The following is a 16977-nucleotide window of genomic DNA, read 5'->3' as shown; positions in this document are numbered from 1 at the left end:
TTGGTTGGGTTTAATTTATTCTGGGTGTTTTAAAACTGGACTCTTTCATTCTTATGATTCAAAACACTAGTCAAAAAAATGTCTGATGCTTATTTACTTTCTGAGTGGCTCTTCAGGATGAGTTTTATCATCAAATAACATTCAGCAGGTTGTTTAATCCAAACTGAATGTGTTTTGTTTTTTATCTTACTATACAATTTGTAGAAAATTCACACCACTTGCATTCAACTGTTGTACCAAATGTCTTACTTTCTTCAGAAAGATCATGACAAGAAAATCACAGGTATGACAGATCTAATGCCCATCACCTGGACAGTGGTCATGTCCACCAGAAACTCCCCAAAGGTAAGTAATGCTACCAAAGCAAGAATGAAACTGCCTCACAAATCATCTTTGAATTTCTTCATTAACACTGATGTGAACTGGAATAAGGTGTGGTGGAACCTGCAAATCAAGAGAGGTGCGATGGCCCTGCCTCTGCACAGAGCGCCTGCCTATGCTCACCTCAGTGCTCAGTGTCCCCACCTGCAGAACACAGCGCCAAGAATCCACCATCCAGAATGCTGGTCATCGACTAGAATTGAGTGAGATGTGGAGGCTGTCAACAGAGATAGGAGCAAGCTTCAAACTCCTCTGCTTTTCCCCCTCTGGAAGATCCTGAACCTGAGAAGCCAGGACTGCAAACCACAGGGAACTTCACCATCATCGGACACTGGTGTGCTCATCTGAGGCTTCTGCGTGTCTTCTGACGTGTTCTCCTCAGGTAACACAGTCATCCGCCCCTGTTTCGCCAGCTCCCTCAGTCACCGGCACACCATGTGTCTGCACCTTTCTGAGTGTGGCTTTCCAGGGACTTCTCAGAGCAACCCTACAAGCAGGTCTGTCACACACCCCATTTGACAGATGGGGAAATTAAGGCAATTCCTTTCACTGTCACTGATTTAGCATATGGCAGATCCATGACCAATCTCCAGAGCCATTTCTTTGAATTACGTCAGGCAAACTCTACCACAAAGGCGTCAAAGAAGTCTCCTGCTTATATCAACATTGAGTACGCTGCAGTGAGTAGCATACATCCACCCAGATGTTAGAGAATAACTATTTGAAATTCAACTGCACCCACAAAGCACGGATCACATATGTCAATAAAATAATTTCTTGTCCTCATTTTGGGGGATACATTGTTCTTTTCTTTCTAAAAGAATTTTAAAAATAATTTCTTGAAACTGCAGCAGTTTAAGTATCTGCTGAGATATATAATCTCAGGAAGAAGGTATCCATTTCAATCTAAACTGTAGTGACCACTTACACATTTTTTGATTATGGTACGAAGTCACATTTCATTATCATACAATGTCATGCAATGATGATGAATTTAATCATCTTCTGAGAAAAACAAGCAAACAGACTCCATGAAGCTTACATAGAAAAGAAGGTCATGAGGACCAGTGAGCATTACCAAGAAAAACAGACAGAATTTGGGAAAAAGAACAACCAGAAAACAACTTCATTTTCTATTGTGGCTCCACTTTCTAAGACAGGACTGGTTATGATGAATTCAAAAGACACACTTTGTTCAGACCATGAGTAAATATTTACAGAGGGCTCCCTATGAGCCAGGGATTGCATGAGGCCTTGGAGACATGAAGATAAAAAGATGCAACTTCCTGTTTTCAAAGAGCTTAAATCTTTGAGAGATAAATGTGCAAATCCACAGTCCCACTACAGTAGGATAACTGCTTGAGTGGGAGCTGGTGGCCCCCAGGGCAATTCCCTGCTGGAAATGGTCCTCTCAAGCCAACTCTCTTTATGAGAAGACTTCCTCTCTCAAAGGGAGGCTAAATGTATCCTTTATTAATGGAATGTAAGCCACAGTGAAGGAAGATTAATCAACTTGAATGTAACTTAGCATTTCAAGTTTAGGCACTATGGCTGCATTTAAAATGGTCAGGGTATGATTTGCTTTAGCAATATGAATTTAAAGGATGAAAGGGGGATTTTTTGCAAAGGGGGATTTTTTTTTTTTTTTAACAAGAACAGTTGAGCCCTTGAATGTTGGCCAGTCCTCATAAAAGATGGAGGTGCACCCAATGAACCTCTGAAAGAATGAGCTGCAGACCTGCGTTCTAGTCCTGCCCAGGGTGGGGTTGCTGGGCTGGTTCCAAGCAGCTACCCCATCTGTGGGTCTCATCTCCTGTTCCACACAACCTATTTGAATTTTTCAGCCCATGTTCAATACTATATTCTATTATGAAAGCTGCAACTTTGTAGTTCAGTACATGAATCGGGAAAGTAACCTCAGTCAATAAAATTCTGCTTCCTTGCTCAGACTCTCCTGCAACATCCTGGCACTCTGATGGACTGGAGGCCAGGGCAGGAGTCTGTTCAGCAGCCATTGGTTCTGATGTCAGAAGGTCTTATGGCTGGGTTTGCAGGAAGCCTCCCAGGGTTGACAGGGGTGGATGCTCACTCCTGGCTACAGAACCTCCCATGGTTCAGTTGCCCACTGAGGTGTGAACCACATCAAAAGTCAAGAAATCAGTCTGGCTTCCAAAAGAGCATAACCTCTATCCTGCTATATAAAGATTTGTCTCTTAGGACATGAGTTAAAGTATCTAGAACTCTCTTAAATGCACCTGGGGCCTTGACATTTTAAATAAAAATAAGTTTGTGAAAAGTGATTTCAGCAACAATTCTCAAAGTATAACATAACTTGTTTAGAATTTCATGGTTTTTGCTTTAATAATGCAATCCATGTAAGTTTGATGGAAGTGAAATAAATACAGTAACATGGCAGGAGCTGATTTCTTTCACTATGCATGTAAGGGCACATTTCAGGACTTAATCGAACAAGACAAGAAGAAATGTATACATCTGGCACATCACAATCATGTAGAAGCCTTCACCATATAAAGCTGATGCATCTTCATTAGGTATTTCATTAGCTGTTTTCTATTCCAGAGAATTTTTTAGCTCTCCACACTCATAAATGCCTAATATCACAGGTTTTTAAGACTTACCGTGCTAACTAGAGTGGAGTTACAGGAGAACAGAAATTAAGTTTTGTTATCTTTGAGTTAACAACTCTGAACCTTATTCAATGAACACATATTTTTAAGTGCTATGATTAATAATCAAAACAGCCTAAAGTGAAAGATTTTTAACTCTACACAGACACTGTTGAATATACAAACACTTTGTCAGTTGTAGACTATCTTATGATATGGGCTTAGATTAAAATTTGTGTTTGCATTTATTTTATACTATAGCCAGCTATAACATGAAATATCAGTGATAAAATTACTTTCCATTTCATAAACATCACAAAATAGAAACTGAAAATGTGTTTTATCAGTAAAACAGACCTATCTCGTTAAAGCCACTGTAGCCCAGCTCTTGCCTGCTAAGTCCCAGATCTTCCAGGTCCATGCATTTAAATCCAGGTGGGCACTGGTAGCCTTCTTCTAGCTCTGGTGAGCAGTGTGTATCTGGGATAGCTAAGCTATTCCAGGTTACATTCCTGTGAACGACACACCAAAGTGTTAGAAATTTTGACAATTTCTGTTGATTAAAAAGGAATGACATAATCATCTTCATGAATAACTGCTGTATAGGGGCACAGATTTAAGATTTATGATTCATGAATGATATTTGGAACTTAATGCCATATCAAACATCCTCAAATGATACTTGATTAATTCTGATAATAGTTCCTTAGAGGAATATTGCTGTAACTGCTTTTGCCATTATAGAATAAAATCCAGATAAGCAAAGAAACAATTTTTTTCCCATAGATTTGCATAGAAGAGATATGTATGGGCTGCTAACTTCTCTTGAGATTTCTTGTTATTCACAAAATCCTTGTCCTGCTGTTGGCACAAATGTTACTTCTCTGCTTTTGATCAGCATTAGGCGATCACGGTCATTTACTGTATGGCACAAATCCTGGATTTTATAAATGACACTTAGCCATCTGCTGTGTTCACAGATGTTCAGTTTAGAAAGAAAACCAGTCTACAGAAAGAAAAATTGAAGGAACTGAAGGTCTTGCCTTGGAAAGACAGAGATCAGGAGGTGATTTGGTGATGGCTTTGGGAATGATGGTCATTTAGGTGGAGGTGACAAAACCCTTCTCTGTCTTTATGGACAGACTGAGGATTAAGCTGATGTAGAAGAATTAGATAGGCAATGACTTTCTTGCTAGCAAGCAAGCTCACCCACAAGTGGAGACTGTGGAATCTCCTACTGAACTTATAAACAGGCCCCATTGCTGCTGAGACCATCCACATGGACTATGCAGAGTGTAAAGCTGGACTAGACAATTTCACAAGCTTCTAACCCTGTGACATCAATGTTTCTAGGAATTTCCTAAGTTCCTTCAGCTTATGAACAAATTGAGGCTGACTTGCTGGGTGACATGTTCTTTTCTTTAATACCTTTCCACATTCAAGTAGCTACTCCCTTCTCCATATTGAACACACCCTCTAGAGTCTCATAACAAGCTGTGCAATCCCATAGATATTTGATACACAAATACACATGGCTTTACGCACACACACACACACACACACACACACACACACACTCATCATGCCTGCTGATAGCTTACCCAGGGCTCAGACATACACAAAGCTCTACAAGCCTTACCCTCAGTTCAAAGACCACATTCATGTTCCTTCAGAGTTTTGCCTTCTTTTAGCTGCAAACCCACTAATTTGTCTACACTTCCAGGGAATAAGTGATTTAATCATTGCTACTTCAAATTACTCTTTAAGCTGAACCTTTGGACCCCACATGCAAAACCAAAGGTAAGATTCCAACTATAGACATTATCACTTGGGCGGGTCAGAAAGATAAGATTTTAGGCAGGCACCTCATTTATGCTCCTCAGTTCCCATTCTTCATGTAGGCCAAATGACCCCTCTTTGCCTTCTTCTAATCTGAGGCTGTTTCAGCTTTGGCACCAATAACACTAGAGCAAAATGGCAACCGTACTCCCGAGCACTGGGTGAGGCTGCTGGGTTCAACTCCAGCTCTGTATTTATTGACTGTGTGACTTGAATAGTTCCTAAGTCCTAAACTCAGTTTCCTCATCTGTGAAACAGGAAAGTACCATAACTGAAAGCAAACTTAAGATACAGGGAAGATCAGTAGAGCAGAAGCAAGGGAATGAGAGGCAAGGAAGGGGAAAGAAATATGAAGTGACTCTAAAAGAACCCGTGTTGTATACATATGTAAAGGTACCAAAGGAAATATCTCCTTTGTGTATATGTAGATAGTACTAATCAAAAATAAGTGAATAAAGGTGTGAGAGGAAGACCAGCAGAGTAGAGAAGAGAGAAAAGGGGGAGGGAGGAGTGGAGGAGAGAAGTAGGAATGGGGATTGAAGTAAAATTCCTTGTTTGTAAAATTATGTCAAAAGGAATCCAGATATTATATATACATATAATGCTCTAATAAAAAATATAGGCAAAGTTACGAGAGGGTTATATAAAATAAGCTAAGTGATGTGCATGTATAAAAACTATCATGTTTCAAGTAACCAAATAAATGTTATTATGAATACTTAATAATTATAATATATTGTAGCATTAATCAGGCATGCAAAAGCACAACAGTCATGGATGATCCAAGAAACAGAGAAGATATTTTGTTGGCATGTGATATTGAGGAAGGCAAGGTGAGGTTCAGAGAGGGAAAATGGACTACACTATCAAAATTAATTTGTTAAAATTTTCAGTATTTTTAAATGAACAGGACCAATATTCTAGATAACATTCTATCTACATAGATTGTTGGACTCTAGTGCCAGTCTGCCTGGCCATGAATTCTGGCCCAGCCCCTTACTACATGTGTGACTTAATTTGTATGTCCCTCAGCTTCTTCATCTACCTGTAAGATGGTGGGAAGATACCTACCTCATAGGACTTAGGTTGAAGTGTAATGATTTTTGCTTATACAGACACACAGTGGGTACTTGGTTGGTTACAGATAGTCTGAAATTTGTGGACTATCTAGATTGAAATTCCAGCTCAGGTGCCTGCCATGTTAGTGGCCTCATTGCTAAAACGGGGATGATGACAGCTCCTACTCTGTAGGAGCATTTAGTGATTAAATGGGCTAATGCACCACATCTAGAATAGCACTGGAAATTGAGTTATTCACTCAATAATGGTTAACTTTTACTATTAAGTTTTCATTGATTTATAAATATTGGACTTTTTCTCTTTCTGATTTTGATTTCTTTTTCTTTCATATTAGCACTGATTCTCATTTCAGGCACAACTCTATTATTAGCACAGATATTATTCTGAAGGCTTTTGGCTTTAGAGACAACAGATTTGAAACACATTACTTTTGCCAGCATTGAGCCATTAGCGGATTCTTATGAGAGACATATTTATTAGATGATTGATTGCTCTGGAACACATGTATCTAAAACCATATGGTAATTCTTATTTTAAAAAATTTGAATAAACATCAGGAATTCAGAATATATAGTTGGCATTTATCTTCATTTTCTTGGTTGACAAGAATCTTACAGATTTTATTTTTATTTGTTAAAACTTATTATTTTCTCATTCATTTTTCCTTACATATTCTGGATAGAAAAGAGATTTTCTGGAATCAGTTATGTTGAACTGCTGCTCCACCTGGAAAATTCTAGATTATGAGGCTTCCAGTCATCATCAATATCTGCTTAGGCCTAAGTGAGGTTCTCCACCTGCATTTCTTACTCACAGATTCCTTGAAAAAAATATTGAATTATAATCTCCCTAATTTTATTTTTTAACCAATTTCCAAGATCTTCAAAACACTGCAGTTGCTTTTATTCATTTCTATGTGCTACATCCAATTAGAAAATTTTTCATTTGTGTCTTCTGTGACCTTTTGGCTATGTTCTGCCAAACTGTTTTTGTGGAGGGCAGAATACTAGTTCCCTAAAGATGCCTACATTCTATTTTTTTTTTTTTTGTACCAGAGATTGAACTCAGGGGCACTCAACCACTGAGTCCCATCCCCAGCCCTATTTTGTATTTTATTTAGAGACAGGGCCTCACTGAGTTGCTTAGCACCTCGATTTTGCTGAGGCTGGTTTTGGACTCACAATCCTCTTGCCTCAGCCTTCCAAGCTTCTGGGATTACAGGCATGTGCCACCACGCCTGGCAAGATGCCTACATTCTAATCTCTGGAACTCGGAAGCACAATTGGCCCTCCATATTCCCAGCTTCCATGTGGGATTCAAACACCTCCGATGGAAAATACTATTTTGAAAGGTCACATCTGAACTGATACATACCACCATCTTTCTCATCCCTATGCCAATACAATATAACTATTTACATAACATTCGTATTGCATTAGGTATGATAAGTAATCCAGAGATGATGTGAGGTGTATAGGAAGATGTACATAGGTTCTTGCAAAGAGTGTACCATTTTATCCAACAGACTCAAGTATCCACAGATTTTAGAATCCTCGGGAATTTCTGGAACCAAAACCTCACAGAGACCAAGGGAATGCTATCTTATTTTACTTAGAAGAAAGTAAATAAAGCTATAGATAGGATTCAGGTCAAAAATCCTGAGTTGTGAAGATTAACCTTGATTATTTAGGTTGAAAAGTGGAAAACTTCTCCTGAGTGTAGAAGAAAGGTACAAGGCGATTGGACTCTGCAGATTGGACTGTGCAGATGCTTGTTTCATACATTTTTCTTAGGCCAACCTCCTTCTATATTTGGCTTTTATTAGTGTGTTGCTGTGAGTTTTCTCCCTAGCCTTCCTTTCATTTTCTCATAATACTTCTCCCTATGCAATTTCAACTACCATCTCAATATTCTCTCATGGTAGATGTCTTTTTAGAGACCCTGAGCCACATGCCCAACTGTCTACATTAGACCTGTCCATTGGTCACAAAGCACCTCCAGATCAATACCCCTAGAGAACCCAGCCCCCTTCCCCAGCCTTCTCCATCACAACAAAAAGTGCCAACACCCAAACAAATCAGTTAACTTGAGATCCTGAGATCACCTTGACAACCTCAAGAGTCATAACTAGCCATTGGTTCTCTGCAATGCACCCCAAGGTATCTCTGAAAATGTCAGCACTCCCCATCCCTTCCTCTACATGACCCAGTACCCAGATGTCTAACGGTCACCTTGTGACTTTCTCTTGGCTCTTCCCATCCATTTCAAACACACCACATAGAAGACTTTTCATAATGATCGTGCTACCTTGATAGTGGTGAACTTCAAATGATCAACGGATGTTGAAGGATGTGGCTCTTGCCACACTTCCAACAGCTTTTGCATAACTTTCCTCTAAGTGTTCTGTTTTTCTCCATGGTCTCACAGCTTTTGGGTTGTTTCTGCCTCCTTCAGGATCTCTCCTCTACATGGAAATCTCTCCTTCCGTCTCTGCTCACTAAACTACACCTTGTAGCCCTCAAAGCCCAGGCTTCCTGTCAGTCTCTCTGGAAATTCACCCTCCAACCTCTATCTGGGTTAGGTTTCCCTGCTGTTACTTCTCAAAGAACCTTTGCTTTTGGTTGCTGACACTTAAAACAAGTGCAATTCATGTTCTTTTGGTCATCTGTTTTGTGGATGCCTCCCAACTCAGCTGTTCCACATAGTCCTGGACAGGTAGTGTATGGTATTTAAATTTATGGATCAACTCGGTTAGACCACAGAACCTTGTTTTTTGGTCAAACTCCATTCTAGATGTTGTGGTTAAAATAGTTTGGAAATGTGATTAACATGTAAATGAATAGACTATGAATAAAACATATGTTTTTGTCAGCTCTTTGTCACAGTGATCCAAATAACTGACAAGAACAACTTAGAGGAGAGCAGTTTATTTTGGCTCATGGTGTCAGAGGTCACATTCATGGTACTCTGACTCCATTGCTCTGGGCCTCAGGTGAAGCAGAACATCATGGAAAGAAGCTCAGGACATGGCAGCAGGAAGCAGAAAGAGAGAAACCCCAAACATATGTCATCAGGGACCTACTTCCCCCAGCCACACCCTATCCATCTAGAGCTTCCGTACAGTTAATCATTCAAGTGCATTTATCCACTGATTAGGTTACAGCACTCATCATCCAGTCATTCACCTCTGTACATCTAGCATTGTCTCACATGAGCTCTGGGGGACACCTCACACTGAAACCACAACAGCATATTATCCTCAATAAGGTGAATGGGCCTCATTTTATCGTTGAACACCTTAAGGGAAAACACAGGTCTACCAGAGAGAAAGGCATGCTGCCTTCAGACTGCTTTTGGACTTAACCCTGAAAGAGAAATACCTGCCAGAATCTCCAGCCTGCTAGCTCACCTTGAATATGCTGGTCTTGCCAGGTCCTATAACTGCATGAGCTAATTCCTTAAATTTCTGTGTATGTGTATGTGTGTGTGTGTGTATGTGTGTGTGTGTGTGTGTGTGTGTGTGTGTGTGTGTGAGAGAGAGAGAGAGAGAGAGACGAGCCAATAAATAGTTATATTTCTCTGAAAAACTCTGCCTAACACAGTAGGTGCTTCATAATTATTTTCTGAATAGTGAATGAAATTGTCTTTCTACTATTATTTAATTATATGGTAAATTTATCTATTTGTAAAGCAATTACAGAAAGAAACTCTTCAGCAACTGCATCCGATTTGTATGTGGTTTTTGTTTGTTTGCTTGTTTTTTGTTTTTAGTATGGTACTTACATTTTGGCATGGATTTTTAACATTTTAAATTTCTGGCTTTAGTAGTTTCCACATTAAAAACAAGTAGTGGAATCCCTCTGAGTAGTTAATTGATTTTCAAAAGGCTTTAATTATCCTCCTGGCATATGGCTTTTTAAAAAATTCTTCACAAAATATCCCATTTACAAATAACAATGACTAGGAATTTGAGAGCTAAGAAAATTTGCTCTGAGCCTGTTGCTAAAATTGTTTATAATAACAGCTCCAAATAATAACTCAGGACTACAGTTCTATAGTTTTGAAATAACCATTAATCTTAGTGGCACAGAGCATTGAGTTATATACTGGAAACCAAGAATTATCATCTCATTTCAGTGTTTAACCAACTTAATTACCTTGGGCAACTCACTGTAACCATTAGAGCCTCAGTCTCTTCATCTGTAGAGTGAGAATGTTTCAGCAACTTAATAAACAACTCCCAGAATGACCTCATCACACTTCCATATGAAAGAAAATGGAAATAATTAGAGGAAACCATGTGCCCAGTAAGCCCACACATGCCTGGTGTGGTGCAGGACGATGCACAGTTCTAGTACCCATAAGACCCAGTGCTGAATGTGGCTCTAGACTTTATGAGCAAGTTCTCTTTGCTACAATGCTATCTATCAAACAACTGTCATTGCTCCTTGCAATACATCTAGTGCTGACCTTTTGTAATTCTTCTCACCAGTGACCAGTCCCTGAACTGTGCTTAGGATTATTTAGTCTTTTTTTAGAGACTGTTTTTCCTATATTCTCTGTGGGGCCATTTTATTTCATTTGAATACCTGTTTATTCATTCAGAATCATTATTGTGACATTCCTGTGCCACACAGCATGCTAGAAATGGAGGTGTGTAGGAATATATTTTCCTTTTAGGGCTTCATTGCTCCATGTGAGAGAGGAAAGGTCACAAGACGGCACAATGCTGCTTTAGGAGCTATGATAGGTATGTTCCAAGTGTTTCTGAAGTGCTGTGACACACCACAAAACGTGGCCATGGAAGGTGGTGGTGGGTATGGAGCACCTTCAAGGAAGGCTGCCGCTTGGAGTGACTGCTATGAAAGGACAGTAGGCACAAGTTCCAGAGATGGACTACACATGCCACTCTGGAAGTGGGAGTGTGGAAACCTGTGAATACATATGTCACAGTTGTATCTGGAGTGTCCCCAGGAGCTCATGTGTTGGCAGCACGGTACTCAATACAGCAGGGCTCAGAAGGGGCTCTGACCTCATCAGTGGATCGATCCATTTGATGGAATAATCCATTGAGAACCAAATGGACAACCGGGAGGTGGGACTATGTGGAGGAAATAGGTCACTGGGTTGCACCCCAAAGGGGTAGATTTAGTCCCTGCCCCCTGCTTCTTGGCTGGCCATATCCTGAGCTGCTTTATTCTGCCACCCTCTTCCACCATGATGTCCTGCCTCACCTCAGGCCCGCAGCAGTGACCTCAACTGACCATGGACTGAGGCCTCTGAAACCATGAGCCAAAATGAACTTTTCCTCCTCTAAGTTGTTCCTGTCAGGTTTTGGTTACAGCAATAAAAAGCTGGGTAACACAGCATATACCAGTACACGGGAGGAAGATGAGGGCAGACAGAGACGCTTATTACCCACTCACTGAGAGCTATAGCTAGTCAGTGTTTTTGTTTTGTTTTGTTTTGTTTTTTTCAGGTTGTAAACCAACAGGTATTGCCATGCCAAATAATTTTTTTTTGAGAGAGAGAGAGAGAGAATTTCTTAATATTTATTTTTCAGTTTTAGGTGGACACAACATCTTTATTTTTATTTTATGTGGTGCTGAGGATTGAACCCAGCACCTAGCGCATGCCAGGTGAGCATGCTACCACTTGAGCCACATCCCCAGCCCCCCCAGATAATTTTTAAACTACATGCTTATACATTTACAGAAAAGAGAATAAGGCTTTCCCCAAATTGGAACACTATTACTGACATACCATGAACTGACTGTTCAACCTATTCCTAGTTTGTGAGAAGGGCCAAAAAGGTCAAAAAACACTATTTTACAAAAGATTATTATTACTAATTTTACCTCCAAGGTTTTCACATAATAATACCTGTGATGTGAATTCACAGAGAGCAAATTAGTTTGCATGGTTATTACTTTTGCTCCTTGAAGAACTGAAGATCAGCAGGATAATGTTGACTTCTTGATGAGCAAAATTTGACCCATTCATTGTAAAAAAGATATTCACAGGGGCAGAGCAACAATATATTTCTGAAGTTGGCAACCCAGACAATATATTTCTGAAGTTGGCAACCCAAACAAACACGTCTAGCATGTCTAATCCATATGCAACAGATAACATTATACAATCTGAGAGCATTTGCTCCTTATTGTATTTGTAAGGTGTCTTTTCAATTTACATTGTATAATAGAAAAAAACTGAAAAACATAATTCTAATTAAACCCAGAGGAAAGATGTATAGACACAGACACACACACACACACACACACACACACACACACACACACACTGGCTCGCACCCAGGAAAGTAGTGAATGTGGCCTCTGATACCTTAGGTAGTGCTTATCTTACTCTTGGTGGCAGGCAAGAAAACAAGGCTCATTGTCTTGCTAAACACTAACCCTTAAATTTAGAGGCTGTCCCTGTCACCGCATTTGCCTACAGAGAACCTGCTCTGGCTGTCACCTAGCTTTCCAAAGAGTCATCTGGCTTCATTCTTACTTCTATTTAGCCTCCTCTTGTCAGCTTTAATTAAAAACTCCTCTGAATGGGTCTAGCTCATTCAATCCTGCCAGCTTTGGAAAACTAATCCCACCTTGGAAAGCAAGGATATTATTTGTAGAGATAAATTATTTATTGATTTTTGAAGATTTTTAAAGATTTTCAAAAGATGACCTAAACTTTTAGTAGGGCTGCAAAACAAGGTAAATAGTCTGAGGCAAGAAATAATATTGATGTCACACCTATTCTAATAAACAAATTAATCTGCATCACTTCCATGAAATAATTCCTCTTTATTGTTAAACTGAGTATTTTAATATGATTTTTCAATCCTCAGTCATTCCTAATTAGCTCAGCAGGCAAAGCTGTAGAGGTCTGTAGACACTGTGCATAAAAATTGTAAAAATGAAAAATTTTTCAAATATTTTGGCTATGAAATTTTAAATGACAATACATGGTTGGTTTTATTTTAAAGAAATACAATAGTCATCTTACCTTGCTACAGCTGAATAGTTTCTTAACAGTTACATTTATTTTCCCCAAGTTTGCTCTCTACATCAATCACTGTTTTGCCAAGATGGATAAGAGATGGTGCCCTTGACAGGAACCAAGGTTGCAGCCGAGCCAGGGGCAGGCAATGAGAGGCACATAGGCAAATGCAAAATCGTATCAGAAACCAAGGAGGACACAGACATTGTGAAGTCCGTTCCTTATTTTTCAAGTGTGGGTCAAGAGTATCTCAAACAGCAGGTCCTCTGCCTTTGGTTTAAGAGCTGGAAAATGCAGGGTGAGAAGTTATGTGCACAGAGGGTCCAATGTCTCAATGGAAACAGGCCACCGGAACTGGGCCAAATGTTTCCATTTTATTTGTTCGGCAATTTTTACTTATTTTTTTCCTAGAGACTGAATTGGAGATTCAGCCAACAAAGTCACATGCAGCAAGGAGCCAAGCTGTTTGCTTCCTCATGAGGCTCACAACCTCGGCTGTAAGAGTGCACGGCTAACTAGCATCAGTGAACATAAAGCCTCTCCTATAAATTAGAAGCTCAGAGTTCGGTTGTGTTTTTGGGATGCAGCTGGCCTGAGTTCTCAGGCTAGAGAGAAGCACTCTCCCACTTCAATAGCTTCCCTCCTTGAGGGACGGTTAGGTGTAGAGGGTTCCATAATGGTTAGCAAATGAAAAGTGAAGGTCAGGGAAGGATTTAAAGCCCTGGCCCCATCCGCCCTCAGTCACCACCTGCACCTGCCCAATTCAATCTCTAGGAATAAAAATATGTAAAAGTTGCTGAATGAATAAAATTGCGACAGTTGCTCTACAGCTCTCAGAACTCATGGATAAATCTGCTTCTTTGTGAGACTAATAAGAGGCTAACATTTCTAGGGGAACAGCCAGAAAGGAAGAGGAAACTCGGGTTGCCCCCAGGCTAGCCAGAAGCAAAGCATTTCTGTGAAGACTCAGGATCTGCCTATAAAAACAAAACCACACAATTTTGGTATTCCACTGTACAGCTTTGAGAGTTTTAATGCAAAACTAAGGTTTTGAACCATTGATTTTTAACCCAGCCAAATCTGAGAATCTCAGCTCCCCCTATCAACATGAACCCAAGGATGTGACTCAGAATTAATATTTTCATGAAGACTGCCCAATGGTTTTCTCTACCAAAAGGTTCTTGTCTTGGAAATTCATTTCCAAAATGCACTAGGGGAAAGGCTCACATTGTTGCATGTTATCATAGTTTCTATCACAGGGAAAAGCAGGCTCCTCAGGTGGTCCTGGAGATATCAGAATGCAATCAGAATGTTGAAGATAATATCATACACTGAGAAGTCAAAGCTGAAAGCATAGAGATGAGAGTGAGGGAGAACAGGGTTCAAGCACCTTCTGCTGCTTCAAAGCCATTTCACCTTGATCATCTTATTTAACCTTATGGCTTCCATTTCCCTGCCTGTGACACAGAAGTAAAGACAGAGCACAGCCTATAAGGTTGGTGGAAGTATCAAATGAGACAATAACATAGATCAGTGGTTCAAAAAATGTTATTTACCACTAATTATCAACAAAAGTCTTATGACCTATATAATTATGTTATCCATTTTTGAGAAGTAAACATATGATCAAAAGAAATCTTGGAATTCTTCATAAGCCATCACACAATTTCTTTTAGATTTCTTTTCAAACTGCAAGGGTTTCTTTTCTTAAACTGAAGACTCTCACACATAGTTTTGTGAAACACAAAACGCACATATTAATTTTCATAGGGACGTTCTGTTTATTCTGAAGTGTTTTCTTACATTTACTTTAAAAGATTATTGTCATATGAAAGGTTGATTTTATTGGTGGCTCAGATGACTCATCTGTTGGGAACTGATGTGCAGACAATTTTAAAAGAGATATGTGGATTAATAAATTTATATTATAAGTTGTATGTCAGGATTTTATACATTCAGATGAAACTAATTGCCTGGAATATAATGTGTACATGAAGATGTAGACCATATGTAACAGGGACTTTAATTTTGGGGGGATTGGCTAACTTCACTTAGCATTATCTTCTCCAACTCCATTTACCTGCAAATGCCATGATTTTATTCTTATTTTATTGCTGATTAACATTCCATTGTATATAAATGCCATATGTTTTTTATCCATTCATCTACTGAAGGCCATCTAGGTTGGTTCTACAGTTTAGCTATTGTGAATTGTGCTGCTATAAACCTTGATGTGGCTGTGTCACTGTAGTATGCTGTTTTTAAGTCTTTTGGGCCTAGATGGAGAAGAGATGGATAGCTGGGTCAGATGGTGGTTCCATTCCCAGTTTTCCAAGGAATCTCCATGTACTATTTGTGAACAGAGTTTATAAAGTAAAATTTAATTTTACTCCTCGGAGTAATTAAATTTTATTTAGACCAGCAATAGCAAACTGTCCCAATTCCAATTTTATATTGTCTCTAGTATAATTCATAGTAATATGTTATACAATCCCACCAAATCCTATAAGCTGCTCCTGGGAAGGATGTTCATAGAATGTACTTCTTCTGGCAGAAATCAAAACTATTAGTAATTATTCTGGAACAACAGGGATGAGCCAGAAAGTCCTGGGTAGGTGTGGTCACTTTACCTCTTAAACCTACTGTTCCAGCCACCACAAGTGACTTCCTGAATCCTTGGTCAGAACCTGTTCTTTCTGTAATAAACTCTTATATATTTAACATTTACATTCACTTAGCTTAAAGTTATTCTAATTATCTCTTTTGTGAATAAGATTTTATTATTGGATATGAAGCTATGAATACCTTTCCCTACATTCTCAGGATGATAGTAAGATGTCAGGTAAGTCTTCCTCTTTTCCATTCACCTGCCAGCTCCATTCTCCACTCTCCTATCTCAGCTCCAGGGAGATTTCTGCCATCACTTTTGGTACCTGTTTCTGCTACAGGCCATTGTTCTTCTCAGCTTTCTTTGGAAATGAACGGCTTTGCTCAGTCAAATCTCACGACTTTTTCTCTAACTGCCTTAGTTGCCATTTGTTATCACAGAGGAATCTGAAACTTTATTGGTAATGCTGTTGAAGGCAGAGCTAAGATTCCTTTCTATATGTTTTAAAAGAAAAAAACAAAGCTGGATGGAATGAGTTGCTTCTCCTTCTATCCTGTTTGCCTCATAAGTTAAACAGAATCCACTCTGGAGGTGAGCTACCCAGATATACAAGATTCTGATCTGGAAACTCTCCCACTATTAGGCTGCAGGGCCTGAAAATCATTTAGACAGACATCGGGACAAATGTTAAAGGCCACTGATGATGAGAAATGGGGTTGGTCCTGATACATGGCAGCTGGAATCACAACTATCAGATATTAATCACACCTTAATGTCTAACTCAGATGGGTGAGAAATTATTTCTAAATTAATATTGTTTTTAATTGACAGATCATCATTTTATTACATTTGTGAAGAATGTGTGATATATGAATATACTGTAGAACGATTAAGTCAAGCTAATCAACAAGGCCATCACCTCCATTACTTTCTGTTTTTGCCATGATACATTTGAAATTGACTCATATTATTATTTGGAAATATGCCTTATCGTTGACTATAGTCATCCTGTTCTGCAATAAATTTCAAAACTTATTTTTTCCTGTCTTCCTTTGACCAATAACTGCCCATTCTGTCACTTAGGGTCCCCTGCCACACTCAGCCACAGACAAACAGCTTCCTCTCTCTGTGATGCAGAGTTTGTGTGCCTGGGTGATTTCTTTTAACATAATACCCTCCAGATTCATTCATGCTGTTGCAAATGACAGGATGTTGTTCTTTTTTAAGTCACAGAGTTGAGAAGTCACAATTGGAAACAGAAAAGTTTAAAACTGTTTAAAAAATTGATATTTTCTGTGCTTTATTTTGAATGTGGACATTTTTTTTAAGTCTCCAAAAATAAAATGAAATCGATGTCTGGGCTAGAACTAATGGTGGTGTTCGCAGCTTTTCTGCTTATGCGTGGGACTTTAATACTCAGTAATACCGAGCTGAAAA

The 16977-nt window shown here is 39.2% G+C and overlaps 1 protein-coding gene across 2 annotated transcripts in view; it reads right to left on the bottom strand.

Moving 5' to 3' along the window:
• The window catches only part of Nalcn (sodium leak channel, non-selective), a 278563-nt gene that overhangs the window by 236595 nt on the left and 24991 nt on the right, over window positions 1-16977 (bottom strand). For both annotated transcript variants that reach the window (XM_026399552.2, XM_077792082.1), the window contains exon 6: window positions 3366-3520. In XM_026399552.2, the coding sequence (XP_026255337.1) occupies window positions 3366-3520 (155 nt within the window). The remainder of the gene's footprint in view (window positions 1-3365; window positions 3521-16977) is intronic.

The sequence above is a fragment of the Urocitellus parryii genome, chromosome 2 (genome assembly GCF_045843805.1).
Source record: "Urocitellus parryii isolate mUroPar1 chromosome 2, mUroPar1.hap1, whole genome shotgun sequence".
In the NCBI taxonomy this organism is placed as follows: domain Eukaryota; kingdom Metazoa; phylum Chordata; class Mammalia; order Rodentia; family Sciuridae; genus Urocitellus; species Urocitellus parryii.
The sequence above is the reverse complement of the archived record's forward strand: the minus strand, read 5'-3'. Positions and strand labels throughout refer to the sequence as shown.